Consider the following 17,458-nt stretch of genomic DNA (forward strand, 5'->3'; position numbering starts at 1 on the left):
ACTCCTATCTGCATTCGTCTGTCTTTTTCCTTTGCAGAAGTCTGAGCACAATTCTCTCTCCCTCGGTCCAGGCCTCCAACAGAGAGGCTACGTCCTGCCCTGAGGCTGCAAGTCTGAGCGGTGTCTTATCTCCTGGGCTCACTAATCTTTCCTAATGAAACACCTCCTTCAAGTTAGACCCTCTAAGGAGTAGCCCTTCCTTCCGCTCGCAGACAGGGAAAACTATTTTAAAGTGGAGATTTGGAAAATATATCCTGCCCAACTTCCCGCTCTCATATCTGTTAATGGAATGACTTGATTATAAGTTGTACTCATTGAAATATGGTGTTTAGAACAAAGGAGGTGATAGGTCCTCTTTTCCATGCAGAGCTAACCAGGCATGGAGTTAAGTGTCAAGCTATAGGGAAGCAGGAAAGCCAGGAGGCGGAAAATACTGGATTTGGAGGCTGGTAAACCTGGGTTTGAATCTTGAATCAGCCACTGCTCAGCCATGAGCAACTGGCTGAACCTCTAAACGAGGCTTATATAATCACACCTATCACCTGGCTTTGTTTCAAGGATTCATGGTAATTTCCTGTCCCACAAAGCTGAGCAGGATACCTCCTCTGTGCTCCCAGGGCACCCATCACACACTTAGCAGGGTGGATTGTGCCAAATGTCTTCTCTTGTGTGTCTGGATCACCCTGAGCCCAGAAGCTTCTGGAAGGAGTGCCGTACAGGAGTCACAGCAGCCGTGCTAAGAGACTGAGAGGTGGGCTGCATGGAAATCTGACTGGGGCATTGGTGGAAGGCACCCACCCCCTTCTCCCGGGTCCCACTGAGCAGGGCCCTGTGAGTTCGTGTGCCTGCCTCACCATGGGCCAGCACTATATATATACCTTACCCCAGCCATCCTGCCAACATCTCAGTGTAGAGACAACTGGCTCAGAAAAATGAGGCCACCTCGCTCAGAGTCCCAAAGCCGGAGAGTGGCTGAGGCTAGCAGCTTGCTTCTAACCCCAGAGCTCAGCTCCTGCTCTAAATGGCAAAACTCAAATAGGCCCCTGGCCATTGCATGTTACTCTGAGTTACTACTCTGGGGGAGGAGCCAGTGCCTTCCCGTGTAGACTCTAAAGTTGGGACAGGCTGCAAACACCCCTGTGGCGGGTTGCAGAATGGGTCTGTTGCCGCTTTCCTGTGACACAGGCCAGCTGGACCTGGGGTGCGTTCTGCCCATCTGTGGCATCTGGTAGACCAGTCAGGAGAAAGGGGCAACCATCTCACCAGCCAGAGGGGTCCCAGTGTGAGAGTTCCCAGGCTCCCCTAGAAGCAGGGGCCTTTTGGAGGAGGCTGTTCCATGACAGAACTTGCTCATGGAGCCAAAAGCTTTGGAGTTCAGGCCATTCCCTGATTCTCTCCTTCCAGGGAGAACGGTCAGCAACAATCCAGACAGTGGCAGCTCTCAAACTTTTCCTGGCCCTGGGACCCTGGCATTCCATGGGAAATGTGCCTGTTGGAAATTGGTGATTTGTGCAAAGAAGTTTCTGGCAGGGTGATTAAAAGAGAGAAGAGGAAACTGCCCCAAATGCAATGTAGCCAGAAAACTGCCATCGGTTTTCTTCTCTCCCCTTTGAACAAGATTCCCCAATTTCAGAGTGCCCTCTGCCCCCACCCAGCATGATCTCAGCTGACCCTCACAATTACCCATGCTCATGAGGCAAGAGAGATGAGGGAATTTCCTCTAAGAAGATATTGAGGCCCAGAGAGGACAAGGAACTGACCCAAGGTCACAAAGCTTGCTGAAATCTAAGTGCCTAGACCCTAGGCTCCCAACCCTCAGTCCAGTGCTCTTTTCGCCACGCTTTACAAATAAAATAACAATAAAAATGATGGGCTCTTGAGGCCCGCAAACGTGCACGTGAAAGAACACAATGTAAGCACGTTAGACCACAGGATGGAAGATGGGGGCAGGAGCCTGCGTGGAAGCTCTGCCCATAAAATTCCTAAATGGACGGGCATGGTTGGCCCTCATCCCACTGAAGGGCCCCCTTTCTGCCTGGCCCTTCTGCGAAAACCAGTTTCAGAAGAAAACCCAAATTACCCCCCTTGGAATGGCAGAGCACTTAAGGGACCCGCCAGAGTGCTGAGGGTGGGCTTGTGTAGCCAGAAAAGGCGTAGTCAGTGTCATAATTTCATAGTGGGAAACCTAGAATTAAGTGCCTGTTGTTTTTGTAATTCAGACCGCAGCGAGTAAAGCTCGAAGATATAACCTCCATGGCTGGGAGAGCACCTTGGAAGCCCAGTGAATTCTCAAGCAGGGCGAACCTCCCTGACTCCTGGGAGTGGGGGTGGGGTAACTGAAATCCCAGGGTCCGAGACTTGTGGGGATGGGCTAGGGGTTTATTTTTTTTTTATTTTTATTTTTTAAAGATTTTATTTATTTATTTGAGAGAGAGACAGTGAGAGAGAGCATGAGCGAGGAGAAGGTCAGAGAGCGAAGCAGACTCCCCATGGAGCTGGGAGCCCGATGTGGGACTCGATCCTGGGACTCCGGGATCATGACCTGAGCCGAAGGCAGTCGTCCAACTAACTGAGCCACCCAGGCGTCCCTGGGCTAGGGGTTTAAATAGGTTGAGAAACTGGACAAAATGCCCTTTAAGGCTCTCCGAGGACTGCCAGCTGTGTGAAATTCTCTTGATGATTATCGATTGTTGGGAGAGAATTTCTAGTATGATGCGAAGTCAGAATTTGATTCTCATTTTAAGACACACATACCAACCCACCCTCCCCCGCCCCGGGGCTGGAGATAGTAACCTTTAGATTACATTGGTTACCTCTCTTCAGGAGGCAGAATTGTAACACCAGTCTCAGGCCATAGTCAAGGTCCCTTTCTCCTGCCCCAGCACTCAGAGATCTAGCTGGGACAGGACACCAGGCTGACCTGGGGAACTCCTACTGGGAACTAGCCTTCCCCCAAGCACATCTTCTAGAGCCCTGGTGCCTCCCCCTCCTCCTTCTAGACATCCCATCAAAACAGTCTGGGTCTGGTGTGTGGGTGGCTCAGTGGGTTAAAGCCTCTGCCTTCCGGCTCAGGTTGTGATCCCAGGGTCCTGGGATTGAGCCCCGCATCGGGCTCTCTGCTCAGCGGGGAGCCTGCCTCTCCCTCTCTCTCTGCCTGCCTCTCTGTGTACTTGTGATCTCTGTCTGTCGAATAAATAAATAAAATAATGAAATCTTTAAAACAAACAAACAAAAAAACCCAGTCTGGGTTCCAAGGCTCCTTCCTCTCCTCTCAGCTCTCTTTTCCTCCTGAAGCCATGTTCCTTGGAAGAGGGGCCCACTCTCCTTCCTTCTCTTCCTCACCTTTCATTCTTTCCATGTCTTCCCTTCTTTGGGAGGTGGGGCAAGGCCCCCGTGAGCCTCACTGACTTAGCCTGGTTGACTCCCAGCTGCTGCCTGACACTGTGACCACTACCCTTTGCTACTGCTGCTTCTTTTTTTTTCTTTTTTTTTAAAATATTTTATTTATTTATTTGCCAGAGACAGAGGGAGAGAGCGCGAGCGAGCACAGGCAGACAAAGAGGCAGGCAGAGGCAGAGGGGGAAGCAGGCTCCCCGCCCAGCAAGGAGCCCAGTGTGGGACTCGATCCCAGGACCCCGGGATCATGACCTGAGCCGAAGGCAGCTGCTTAACCAACTGAGCCACCCAGGCGTCCCGTTTTTTTTTTCTTTTTTTAAAAATAATTTTATTTATTTGAGAGAGACAGAGAGCCAGAGGTAGTAGGGGACACGGAGGGGAGAAGGAGAAGCAGGCTCCCCGCTTTTTTTTTTCTGCTCCCCGCTGAGCAGAAATCCTGACTACTCGCTCTATCCCAGGACCCTGGGATCATGACCTGAGCCGAAGGCAGACGCTTAACCAACTGAGCCACCCAGGCACCCCCACTACCTGCTGCTTCTGGAAAGTCTCTTTGCTCTTGGCTTTTTTCTGTTCATCTTGTCTGTTTGTTTCTTCATTCATTTATTAGGGCTTAGTACAACTGTGACTAAATCCCTTTCCCAAAATGTCTTAACATCCAGATCCCACCTTGGACTGTGAATTCCACGAGGGCAGGGGGTGGGGGGCTGGTCTTTCTCACACATGCCTGACTCATCGCTTGGCACCTAGTAGATCTTGGTAAACATGTGCCGAGTGGATGCATTTAGCCTCTCCTCCCTTGGTCCTCCCAACCAGGCTGACCGTCCATGCCCCAAGCCCTGAGGACAGCCAGTTAATACCGGGAGCTGCTCTGGACAAATGTCTGGGCCATGGCCTGGCCCGTGGTCCTAATTCTGGGGCTCCCATCCTCTTTCCCACCCTTCTTCCATATTCACCCTGGACCCTTTTGCCCCCTCCCAGGCCTCTGTGCTCCTCAGGGTCTGCTGTCCCCATCTCTGCTGAGAGAGCTCTTTTCTCTTCACCCCCCACCCCCGCCCCACAAGCCTTTTCTCTGCTTCTCCTGGACATAAAAATGAAGAATCATTCAGTGGGCTTCGCGGCAGACTGGACACACAGGGGAAGGACAAACCAATCTGAAAACAAAGTGAAAAAAGAAAAAAAAGGTCTGATGAACTGGGATTTCCCATCCTCTTGTCCTATAGCTATTGGGCTTATATTTTCTTCTTTGTTTAAGAACACTAGTGATGGGGGCGCCTGGGTGGCTCAGTGGGTTAAGCCGCTGCCTTCGGCTCAGGTCATGATCTCAGGGTCCTGGGATCGAGTCCCGCATCGGGCTCTCTGCTCAGCGGGGAGCCTGCTTCCTCCTCTCTCTCTCTCTGCCTGCCTCTCTGCCTACTTGTGATCTCTCTGTCAAATAAATAAATAAAATCTTTAAAAAAAAAAAAAGAACACTAGTGATGGGACGCCTGAGTGGCTCAGTTGGCTGGACAACTGCCTTCTGCTCAGGTCATGATCCTGGAGTTCCGGGATCGAGTCCCGCATCAGGCTCCCAGCTCCATGGGGAGTCTGCTTCTCTTTCTGACCTTCTCCTCACTCATGCTCTCTCTCACTGTCTCTCTCTCAAATAAATAAAATCTTAAAAAAAAAAAAAGAACACTAGTGACAAGGATGCGGAGGTGGGGAAAGAAAGGATGGCACGTGGCATGGGGTAGAAGCGTGGGCTTTAGGAAATCCTGGGCCTGAAGCCCTCCTTGGTCATGTGGTAAGTGTGGAACGTTAGACAGGTCACCTGCCCTCTCTGACCTTGGTTTTTTCATCTGAACCTACCTGGTATGAGTTTGACAAGATAACACAAGGAAAGAGTCCAGCAGAAAACTGGCCACGGTGAGTTCTCGGTAAGCGCTTTTATTCTCATTACAAATATCATGGTCTTACTGTCATTTTCATTTATGTACATTGCTTTACAGACTTAGTCTGTACACGAAGTTTTCCACAATCGTGGAGCATTACCATCCAGTTCCTTCTCTTAAAAAACATCACCACCACCAACAAACATACTCTTCAATATTTTCTCACATTGCTACCAAGTGTTCATTGACATCATTTAAAGTAGAGGGCTCCATAACCACCCCCTGCATTTTTGGTGGGTTTATTTTTGTTTGTGGTTCTTGGTCTCCCTCTGTGCATTATGCATTATTCAACTCAAGCTCCCGGTGTGACAGGGACAGGCAGGCTCCTGCTAATCGTTTCCTTTTCCGGATTGCACCTGGGGCTAAGGACCGACCTGCATCCAGGCTCCTCTGCTAACTTGCCTCCCTGGGCTCCCGGGTCCCTTTTTAAAGAATCAATGACAGGCCCTGCCCTACCCTCCCCACCTCACAGAGGCCCAGAAGCCCTGTTCAGACAGACACATTTGCCATCAGTGCCTCTCGTGAGCTAGAAACAATGGCACTCGAAATCCTAAGTCTTCTTGGGGGTACTGGGTCGTAAAAGCTTCCTGGGAAATGCCTGTGATAGCCGTGTTCTCTAACAGGGTGCAGAGAAGGCACTTAGAAATTCCTGCTTAGGAGCAGTGGTGGGGTGGTGGGGCCCAGGGATCAAGTGAGCAGGGTACAGGGCTCCTACCCCACTTCACTTGTAACACTTTTGCCATTACCCATCTTAAACCTTGGGGCCTCCTCAGAGGATATAATTGGCACCAAGTGGAAACCATTCACCTGGCCCAATGTACCCACTTTGCAGATGGGAAAACTGAGGCCCTGAGAGGCGAAGGGTTGTGCTTGCCAGCACTGCTCTGGAGGACTCCTGAGTGAGGTGTTTGCAAAGCATCCCTGAAGGGGGCGCCCTCAAGACCTGCAATGAGGAAGAATAGTTCTTCAAGGGAGATCAAGTTTGACCTGGCTGTACATTCTGGAAAGTTTGAAAAATCGTTTGTCTTCTCTAATCCTTTAGACCAGGATGCCAAGGTAAGGCCCGAACGCCGCTCCCAGAGGTCAGGAGGTACGTATGACAAAATGAAGGCGAAAAGGGCTGTTTTTGAACAGTAACAGTTAAGGTGGGTAAAGCCCAGGACTCCCCCAATTCACCCTGCCTTGCTCCAGGGCCAAGAGCTGGGTCTGAGGAGCTCAGGGAGACAGTAAAGAAATGACCCTCACCTGTGTGGTCCCTGGCAAAGGCCTCTGGGAGGAAACAGAGTCTTCCTGCTGCCTGTCAGAGTGGCTGACCCGAGCCCGATCTCAGCTAATTCAGCAGCTGGAGGGGAAGACACCGCTCCCCTCTCTGGTCTGCATCTCAAATGCACCAAGAAAACTGGCGTGACTCAGAGGAATTGCTATTGATTTTCACTTGTGCGGCTGACCTAACAAAACCAATTCGTCAAGTGCCTGTCTGCCTCGCTGCTCCGGACACTCATCCAAACCACGTGCAAATAAATTACACAAGCATCTCGGGTGATTTGTCAAGGTCCAGCTGGGCAGGGGCCCTGGCTCCCATGGATGGACTCCAGGCCGGGCTGGGGAGGATCAGGCCGGCAAACACTGCACTCTCGATCCTCTGTTGATCAGCAACAATCTGGGGGTGAGGGGAGACCAGGAATCGGGATGCCTGGCACCTGCTGCCACACTATCAACCAACTGACCACACCCAGGTGGGGTTTTGAGGAACTAGGCCCAAGTCCTTCAACAGGGCTTGGCACGGACCTCCTTCACAGGTGTCTTCTGGTCTCTGACTCCTTGACTCTGAAGGATCTGACTTCTGGTATTGGCTTTGCTACTGGACAAGTGTCCTCGGGACAGCTGTGAGATGGCAATGACACCACCTATGGGAGTCTAGGACTCTATAAAGGCCAGCGGTCAGACTGAGGGTCTGATCCTTGTTCTTCCCCCAACCCCCCTGCCTGTTGCCTGGGCAGGCACCTCCAGCTCTCAGCGCCTCACCTACACCACAGGGCTGGAAATACTCCCTCCCTCTAGGTGTGGAGGTTGCAGGGACTGAATGAGGACATGGAGGGGATCAGAGGGCCTCACACCTTCATCTCTTCTTTCCACAAGCAGAGACTAGAGGTTCGGAGGAGGAAGTAATGTGCTCAGGGCCACATGACAAAGCAGGGCAACCTCAGGAGGGGTTAAAGCAAGAGGTAAGCAAGCCAGGCTGATGAGCAGAGCAGGCAATCACCCTGCTCTCTCACTCTCCTGATGGTGGCTGTCACTGAAGAATGGGATACAGGGGGAGCAGGCTGGGGGCACTCATGGATCATTGCTTGACAGGGTCAAAAACTTTATTTGCAGGCCTTTTCTGTTTTTGTTTTTGAATTTACAGGCTTCCTGCCATCCGGGAAGGAAACCACCAAGAGAAGTGGTGTCTTGCTGCATGAGGTCTGTGAGGCTTGCCTTGGGGCTTTGTCCCCATCCCTTTCGCCTGCTCGCTGGGCCCAGGGGCTCTTCCACTGTGGGATAAGGCACTGTGTGTTCTGCAAGAAGGCGCTCACGGCTGGCTGGTGGACGACGAGGCGGCCTTCTCAGGGGCTGCGAAGCTGAGGCTGTTGAGGGGTGGAGTTGAACTTGGGGCCCCGGCAGGAGGCCAACGGGTGAGGAGACCCGAGGCTATAGTAACTCAGCCTGGCAGGTCTGCTGCTGCCCCCTCCCAGCTGGCCCTGACAGGGCGGCCTCAGGATGGAATCATGCCTTTGCTTCTTTTGCGGTCAGCCATGGTTCTCCGGTTGTGGTTGGCTCGCGTTGCCTTGTTGGCTTCCTTCTTCCTGCGTTCCTGGGTTGTCTCACGGGTCTGCCCGTGGCCCCGGGGGCTGCCAGCCACTGCCGTCGAGCTTTCATGCCTGTACCTAAGGGAGGAACAAGCCACCCAGGGAATGGGAAGAGCCCACTGCCTTTCTTAGAGGTCCCTGGGAACAGACACACAGCTGGGGCCAGGACAACCCTGTCCCACTGCAAGTGAGAAGAAATGGAGCCCCACAAGGGCTCTGGGGGCACTGGCCGGTCCTGTGTCTGGTGAATTCTCTTCTCTGAACCCTGCCTCCAGAGGGTCCCTATCTGCGGGAAGGACCAGCTGTGGGCTGAGCACAGCCCACAGCAAGGAGAGGAGGGCTTGGGGATGGAGATGGGTCTATTTCTTCCTCTGTAAAATGAGGATGATAATAAAGTGGCTACGCCATGGGGCTGTCGTGAGGATTAAACTAACACACGTGACACACTAGGTGCTTGGCTGAGCCTTCCCCAGATGGGTCCCTTCCCCCCTGAAGGCCCCTTTCCCCCGAGACACAGCTCTTCAAAATGCTCACCCCTTCCTGGAGAGGAAGGCCAGGCGCCTGGCTTCTGCCTTCTCCCGCAGCACCGCAGGGTCCTGCACAAAATGATCGGGCTGTGGAGAGGAGGGGAGAAAAAAAATCTAGAGTCAGGAGCCACCCCATTTGCCCAAGCCTCACGTAGCTGTGAAGCTGAGCCTGGCTGAATCTTGTAGATGCTTCTGGGCCAGGAGTGCGGGTATGCCACAGAGTGGCAGGGCAAGGCCCTGTAATGCAGCCACCCTTGTTGGGTCCAAGCTTTCCACGAGAAGCCTCTCTCGTCCTTTAGAAGCCGCTAAAGGGACGAAGGCTTCCTGCACAAGGGGTGGAGCAGGTGGACCACAGATGGGCGCATGGATGACAAATGAGGGACAGGATGGCCACGAGAGGCCACACAGGGCCTTGAAAGCCAAGAGAGCTGCCCCTGAGAACTGCCTGGTCCTCACTCTAGGGCCGCCCCCCGGGTGCTCCCGGAGTACCCACTCCTGAAGACCGGTTTTTTGGCCAGTAAGCAAAGGAGCCTGGCCTAGCAGTGGGGAGAGCTGGGACTGAAGGATGACACACGGGCTGCCAAAGTCTGTACTATTTAAAAAGAAACACAAACAAGTGCAACCATAACATTCAAAAACTGAAAGATTTTATAGAAAAATCTGGGCTGATGGCTTGCTTGGGAAGAAGAGAAAGCCCTGGAAGCTCTGGGCCTCCGTTTCTGCTGAGAAACCCCTCAGACAGGGTATATGTGTGCTTCTGCCCCACCAGCCACGGTCTCTGGCAGTCTCTGCTACTCGTTACCTCCGGAGCCAGGCCTGGATGCATCAGAATTTGTCACCCTGGTGGGAGGGCACGAGGGGATACAGGGGTCCCAGGGTGCCACTCTGTTCAACCTGAGCAGCACCACCCTTAACCTGTTTTATATGTTGACGTTTTAGTTGAGGTTTCATTTGAGGAAAAAGTTCAGCTGCCAAAAACCAGAATTTTCAAACCAACTAGCCCAGATGACCTCCAAGGGCCCTTGGGCTCTAATATCTCTGTGAGTTTCAGATTTGCCATCCTGGGATGCCTGGGTGACTCAGTTGGTTAAGCGTCTGCCTTTGGCTCAGGTCATGATCCCAGGGTCCTGGGATCGAGTATCGCATTGGACTCCTTGCTTAGCAGGAAGCCTGCTTCTCCCTCTGTCTGCTTTCTCTCCCTGCTTATGCTTGTTCTCTCTCTGTCTTGCTCTGACAAATCAAATAAATAAACAAAATCTTTAAAAAAAAAAACAAACAAATCGAAGAACTGCCATCCTGAGCACGGTGGCCCAGAGCTGTCCCTCTTTCAGCCCCCAGGCTCATGGGCCTGACAAACCCAGCCGCTCAAAGGCTTGGCCTCTAACCTGTCCCCTAAGCCCACACTGGGCAGTTGAGGTGAGTTCCAAGCCAGCAACTCTCCAAGCAGACATCCTAGGCTCAGAGGAACCCCTCTTCTCCCGGGCAGTGAGGCCGCCTCAAAGCCAGCTGCAGGCAAGCAGGGGCGCAGTGGCCCCAATCTGCCCTTCAGAACCACCCTCTGCCCTTCATCTGCCACCTGCCAAGGTGGTACCTTGGGGGCCTCATCCTCAGCCTCCTCCTCCTCCTCCTCGTCCTCTTCCTGCCCTTCTCCGGGCACTTTGGTTCTCAGCACCTGAGGGATGGTGAAGGGCCTGAGGGTTTAGAGAGAAAGTGAGATCAAAGACTGGATTAGACCTTGAAAGGGAGCCTCGGGGAGGAGGCAATGGGGCTGGGTGAGAGGGGGTATCAGGATGGGGATGGGTTCAGGCGGCTGGGTGCTTTTAAGCCAGCTTTGCTCCAGCCCCCAGACTGTCTGAGAGTACCAGAATCTGAGGCGGAGGCTTAGGGGAGGCTGAGCTGGGCAGCTCTGTTTTTATCCACACTGGGAAATCTAAGATTCCATGGCTAAGAGTTTTCTGCATTTAAGAACAATCTGAAAGGACTGCATGAAATCAAATAAATGCTGCCCCACTGGGGATGGGTTGGACTAACTGGCTGAGGGGGTGTCTGGGGCTAGAGGGAGCACTGCACCAGGAGTCAAAAGGGCTCAGTTTAGGCCCTGGCTCTACCACTGACTTGCTAATGCCATTGGGGCTTCTGCTTCCCCATCTGTAAGAACAAGAGGCTTCGGGAGCACAGCTGTGCCCCGCCCCCGGCCCCGCCCCCAAACTCCACCCTCTTAGCGCCCTGAAGCCTCACCTGCGGCTGATGAGCTCATCATCTGAGTCCGCATCATTAGCGCCCACCTGGTTGCCATCGTAGGTGTCGTCGTACTCATCCTCATAGTCGTCCCCGCGGTAGGGCAGGCCCTCGCCAGGCTGCAGGGGTACCTGCAAGGAGTGTGGGGCCGATGGGCCTGGGGCCGGCCTACTCCCTCTGCCCCCCACCCACAAAGGCCTGAGGTCCCTACCTCCTCCACCACCACGCTGTACTGCTCATAGCGCTGCCGCTGAGCCACCACCTCCCGCTTGTCGTTCAGCAGGCTTCGCGTGTTCTCCTCCTTCCTGGCGTCGGCGAGCGGGGACAGCGCAGAGAGAGGAAGGAAAACCATCAGGCCTTGGAGGCTGTGAGCGTGAGTGTCCAACGCACCGCGGGCTTGGGTTGGTGCAAACTGACAAGCAGCCATGTCAAAGGGGGGGCGGGGCTGTGGGGGGGTGCTGTTGTCCCTGCTTTTGGTGGCCCTGTGACCTGGTCCAGCTGTTCTGGAAGGCATCCCAAAAGTGATGCTGCCATGTAAAACATACCCACCCTTCGGCTGGGAAATTCTTCTCAGAGGCACCCACCCTAGGGAACTGCTGGGGAATTTTCTTTTCAACGTTGATTGTGACAGTGAAAAATAGAAAACAACTAGTGTCCATCACAGGTGAAATGGCCAAATGATGTGCCACATCTATATTACAGAATGCTGCGCGGCTGTTATCAAGAATGACATTCATCTATTTGTGCTGATGCAGAAAGAATTCTAAGACTTACTCCTGAGTAAGCTACAGAAAAATGTATGCAGTAAGATCCCAGCTGTATAAAAAGCAGAAGGCAAACCAGACAAACTATGTGTTCCTATGAGCACATAGATTATAATTTACATGTCAATGCACAAAGAGCTATTAAGTCCCCTGTCAAATGACAATGGTTACTCCTAGGTCGGGCCTGGGATTATTTGAACCTTTTAAAACAACAAAAATTTAGGGGCGCCTGGGTGGCTCAGTCATTAAGAGTCTGCCTTCCGCTCAGGTCCTGATCTTAGGGTCTTGGGATTGGCCCTGTGTTGGGCTCCCTGTTCAGCAGGGAGCCTGCTTCTCCAGCTCCCACTCCCCCTGCTTGTGTTCCCTCTCTAGTTGTCTCTCTGTGCCAAGTAAATAAATAAAATCTACAAAAGAAATTAAAAAGTAAAAAACAAAAATTTAGGGGCACCGGGTGGCACACAGTCTAAAGCCTCTGACTCTTGCTTTAGGCTCAAGTCATGATCTCAGGGTCCCAGGATCAAGCCCCTGGTCAGGATCCGTGCTCAGAATGGAGTCTGCTTGAGATTCTCTTCCTTTGCCCCTCCCGCTCATGCTGTCTCTCTCTAAAATAAATAAAATCTTTAAAAAATTTAAAAAAATTTAAGAAAGAGCGAGGCCATATATGGCCCACTTACTAAGCTCAGGGGAGCCACAGGAGACCTCAGGGGGGTGAGGGGAGAGCAGGGGTAGCTGCCTTCTTCCTTGCACCCCTGCTTTCCTCACAGTAGCCTTCTATCTGTTCTACAGTTCAATCTTCCACGTCAGATTGCACTGGAAGAAAAAGTCCAAAAGTTCAACTCCTGTTATATATCACAGGTGAGGAAACTCGAGCACGGTGGAGGGGAGAGGGATGTGCTTGAGATCTGTGAACTGTAGCACAGCCTCAGTGGGGACTCAGGCCTCTTAACTGTGGCTTTGCAAATCCGCAGAAAAACCTGGCTTGTCAGACACATAGCAGGCTTGTGGAATGTAGTTTCTAGCCCTGCAGGGGAAAATCAATATGAGATGCCAGGCAAGAAAATCCAGCTTAGCTGTGAAATCGGTTTTCTGGAAGGTATCAAGGGTTTGGGGGGGGGGGTTAAAAAAAAAAGAAGAAAAAGAGGTACAAAGTCATACGCAGCTTCCATAAAAATCTTCTATTAACTGGCTTTTGATGCAGGGAGGGACAAGGGCCTGCGTCACTCCGGCTGTCTGCCTGGGAGCCTGGGGCAGGTCAGGATTTGGATTTTTCAGTAGTTTTTACTAAGGGCCTACTAGGTGGCAGGCAGGGTACTAAGGCTGAGTTGTGAGAGAGAATCAAAAAAGAGTAAGGTCGGGGCACCTGGGTGGCTCAGTGGGTTAAAGCCTCTGCCTTCAGCTCAGGTCATGATCTTAAAGGTCATGGGATCCAGCCGGGCATCAGGCTCTCTGCTCGGCAGGGAGCCTGCTTCCCCCTCTCTTTCTGCCTACTTGTGATCTCTGTCAAATGAATAAATAAAATCTTAAAAAGCAAGAAAAGAGTAAGGTCTGGATCTGGCCTCATGGAACTCATAGTCTAGAGAGGGTCACGACCAAATGGCAGCTATCATGAAATGTGCTGAATGAAGGTAAGCATGCCCTAGGAACACAGAGAAAGGAAACATGACCTCTGGCTTCGGGGGGGTCTAGTGGGGGTGGGGTGGAAGACGAGGGAATGGAGGCTCTTGGCGGGGGGCATTGGGGAGCACTGGATCTAGATTAGGGAAAATTCTTGGTCCACAGGAAAATTTCATATGCCAAGAAAGGGGGCCTGTGACTTTGGGCCCAGCCCTTACCTGGTCCTCTTCATCAGGCTGGGGGCTAAAGAGGAAAGAAGAGGGGAGCAAGGCAAAGGGGCCCGAGCTCATCCAAGTGGTTGGCGCCACTGGAAGGAGCATATCCCCTTTTTCTACACATATTTTCTGAGGGCCTACTAGGTGCTAGGACCTGTGCTGAGCCAGGCGTCCAGGGAGAAATGAGAGAGGTCACAGTCCTTTCTGCTACACCCCACAGCTCCTGGTCCATCCAGTCCCTGGCTCTTGTGCATAAGGTCCCACTGTAGGCCTCTGGTTATGTGGCTCCCTGGCAGGGCCAGCAAAGCCTTGACAACTCTGCCCACCCAGAGTCCTGGAGAGGACACATGCAGGGAGAGTGGAGCCTGGTGCCCTGGGTATCCCATCCAGGGAGGTGCAATTTCGGCCACATGACCCCATTTAGAGCCAAGAAGGAAAAGTCAGGGGCAATGAATGCCAGCCAGGAAAAGACCCATCCGAGGCCCAGAACTCCAGTCAAGTCTGGAAACACGAGCGACAGTGACTTCAGAGACTTTGGAGCAGGTGCTTCTTTGGCCTCTTACAAGATGACAGGGAGCCCAGTGACCATGTGGGCTCCCCTGAAGCCCAGCCACCTTCCCCCTCCTCACTTCTTCCAGCCTATCCTTCAAGGCGCAACTGGCCCTTGGGGGATGACTCCCACCTCTGAACTCCTAAAGGACCTGAGGAGGCAAAAAAACCCTCCTTTTGCAGGCGAGGAAATGGAGGTCCCAAAAGGCATAGCACCTTTCCCAAGGTCACCCAGCTTCTACCAGCCGAGCCAGGGCCAGAATACAGGTCTAACAACTCGAGTCTGCTCAGGAACTTCCTGAGCTGTATGATCCATCACAAGTAAGCCTCTTATTCTTGCCAAGTCTTAATTCTACATCCCAGGGATGAAATAAGATGATGACTAAAAGTGAACCTGGCACCTACTGAGCTCAACAAAGCGAATCCTGTTTCTTTTCACTGCAGGACTTGTCAGGGCCTTTAACATGCTAATGGGCTCTGCGCCTCTCTAAGAAGCCAGGCGCACTGACATTTTTTTGGCCAGAGACCCTTTTCTGAGGGAAAACACTCATAATCTTCCAGATTATGAGTTTAGTCCAAAGGAGTTATGGGACCCCACCTTATACACACTGCCTCCTTCATTTGGCTCATGTGCCTGGCATTTACCCAACAGCCATCGTCCACCACACCCCACTCCTAACAGACCCTCACTTGGTTCAGGTCTTTTGACCTTTCCCCCTTCTGCTAGAGGCCTGGACCTTGGCCCTGTGACCCAGCTCCCCACTGGGATGAGACCGGAGTCTGGAGACTTCTGGGAAAGGCTTCCTGGTCTCTAAAAGAGATACAGGAAGATCTGGTCCAGACTTCCTCTTGGCACTGTCACTTCTGGAGGTCGCGGCTGAAACAGCTGCAGCCGCCCAGTGGCTTCAAAGGAACTAGCTCCGAGAGATGGCAAAGATGTTTCCTTGATGAGGAGGCTGTACCACAGGTTAACCAAGCCTAGACTGCCCTACCTTGTAACTCCCTGTCATGCCAGGAAGAGATTTCCCTATTACTTGAGCCACTGAGTGCAGCTATTTGATTTAACCACACACCTACCTTTTAACTCAAGTGTGACCTACCTTGTGCTACTTTTCTTGTGTGCCTGCTGACTGCCCTGCCCAGATTAGGACAGGCATCCCCACTGCGGTCCCTGTATGCCCCACCCCAGCACTTCTCTCACTCTGTTGCTACTCGTTTAATGGCCTGAGTCTTTCCCACGGTCTCCTTACCATTTGAGAGCATGGCCCCGAGTGCCCTGCTCACCTTGTCTCCCTGGTGTCTAGCACAGGATCTGGAGTTAGTAAATCACTTAATAAATATTTGCTGAATGAATAAATAAATAATGAACGCATAAATGGAGGCTTTGCCTCTTTGCAATCCCCAGCCCCCAGGCGACCCAACCTCACGAGTTTGGTAAACATTTGCCGCCCAGTCTGTCTGCCCAGCGGCTTGGAGTACCCTCAGAGCAAGGCACAGCCCTCCTCATCTGCCCCTTTTTCCACAGCAGGAGCTGCGAGGGTCATGCTAGTCTGGAACAGTGGCCGCTGATGCAGGATAACATCTCTAGCCCGGGATCTGGGGATGTCGCAACGTGTGTGACTAAGCAGTTTACAATTGCTTCCTGTCCAGCCAGCCAGATGGCTTTATAGCTGCCCTGTGCCCGCTCCCCGAAGCCATCAGCCAGCTGAGCTTCTAGCAGGAGATGGCCCTGGGGAGAGGAAGCCACATGGGGCCCTCACTGAAGAAGCTTGCAATTCGGCTGCCGAGGCTCCTATCATAAGAACGGGGCAGGTCTCTCACTGCCCCTCGATAAACTTCACTGTCTCCCTATGTATATAATGAGGGAGAGAGATGGGGGTAGCCTGTACTTGTCCTGCAGTTCCCAGATTCCCAGATTTCATGAACCAATACCATTTAAAGAAACCCTGGGGGCTAGCACAGTGTTGTCAATGTCCTACTTTGCCTTTTCTATTAAACCATCATCATTACTGACTCGTGGTCCCTCCAATGGGCCTCTACTCCAAAGCCAGGTCCTCTTTCCAAAGCATAAAATGTGTCAGCTCACGGACCATCACCATGCTCCCCACGATCTCGGGGTCACCGTCCCTGTTGTTTACTCTGCCCAGAAAGTTTCTCCTTGCCCGCTCTTTTCAGAATTGACCCTTTGACCCTTCCTCATCCTTCCGCTCTTGGTCCCATGTCATTTCCTCAGAGGAGCCTTCCTACGCAGATCAAATCCCTTACTGGAAGCTCGGAAGTCCGTACACCTTCACCTTATAGTGCCTGTTAGATCTGCAATGTTGAACAACTGATCTGCTTGTTTGAACAACTGATTAGTGCAAACTCCATAGGACCAGGGGACGTGTCTGTTTCACTGCCCACTTACATCTCCAGCACCTAATAAATCCAGGCCCTAGTATGCCGTAAGTGCCAGGCAAATATTTGTTGAATGAATGAATAAATCATAAATGGGCTTTTCAATCCCAAAAAAGTACAAAGGACATACACTAAAAATAAGTAGAAAGGCCTTAAAATAGAATGCGTTCACCCTCTGAAAAACTCAGTATAGGCCCTTAATTTTCTCATTTTGTCACAGAACAGAGAAAATCACGTGGAGGGGCGGCTTCTAGAAGTACCGCTCGGCTCTATTGTCCAAAGATTTGACGGTTGACACATCCAAAGATATAAGAAGGGAGGAGGGGGACAGCTTAGCTTCCTCTGGCCTTTTGCTATCCACAAGGGGATTCATTTAAAAACCACCCCGTGCAGAGTCAGAGCTTAACATGTAACCATTAGAGAAGCTGGCCCTATCGCTTCTCTGCCTTTTGGCTAAGATCAAGTGTAGAAGCTGGCCCTGCCTACTGGGAGTACAGAGGTCCTGAACTTCTCAGGCAGACCCTAAACTGAAACTCAGGCCAGTTCCATAAAGACGGAGGCCTTACTGTCTTTTGATTTTCTCTCTGCACATACAGAGTAGGGGAGCCTGGCACCCCCCAACCCCCTGTACTCACCTCCTGCCCTTGTGCACCCGGCTCAGGTCCACTGAGTCTCTGCTGAACACGTCAAACTCGTCATTCTGGAAGACGTTGTGACGAGATGTCAGCAGGGGAGTCGGGTCTGGCTTCACTTGCCTGGAAGTGACCCAGAAATCAATTTAAGGGGGACTGATTGGTAAGCTGATACCTACCTTGTGCCCTATGGACACCCACCACGTTACCTCCATCAGATTCTCCACTCCCCCTCAACACAAGACACGATCTAAAGCACTGCTCCATCTGGCCCCTCCCTGGGGAAACAGCCATCCCTCACTCAAGGCTCCCCCTTGGTCCCATGGGCTGGTCATATGAATTTTCTTCA

At 52.2% G+C, this 17,458-nt stretch overlaps 1 protein-coding gene across 9 annotated transcripts in view; it reads right to left on the reverse strand.

The window, feature by feature from the left end:
* Window positions 1-5,294: 5,294 nt before the first annotated feature.
* The window catches only part of ASCC2 (activating signal cointegrator 1 complex subunit 2), a 41,224-nt gene continuing 29,060 nt past the window's right edge, over window positions 5,295-17,458 (reverse strand). For all 9 annotated transcript variants that reach the window (XM_059408788.1, XM_059408795.1, XM_059408787.1 and 6 more), the window contains 6 exons: window positions 17,113-17,232; window positions 11,150-11,243; window positions 10,939-11,069; window positions 10,292-10,391; window positions 8,708-8,787; window positions 5,295-8,251 (listed from right to left, as the gene is read on the reverse strand). In XM_059408788.1, coding sequence (XP_059264771.1) covers window positions 8,080-8,251; window positions 8,708-8,787; window positions 10,292-10,391; window positions 10,939-11,069; window positions 11,150-11,243; window positions 17,113-17,232 — 697 coding nt within the window. In that variant the 3' untranslated portion in view covers window positions 5,295-8,079. The remainder of the gene's footprint in view (window positions 8,252-8,707; window positions 8,788-10,291; window positions 10,392-10,938; window positions 11,070-11,149; window positions 11,244-17,112; window positions 17,233-17,458) is intronic.

This window comes from Mustela nigripes, chromosome 8 (genome assembly GCF_022355385.1).
Source record: "Mustela nigripes isolate SB6536 chromosome 8, MUSNIG.SB6536, whole genome shotgun sequence".
In the NCBI taxonomy this organism is placed as follows: Eukaryota; Metazoa; Chordata; class Mammalia; order Carnivora; family Mustelidae; genus Mustela; species Mustela nigripes.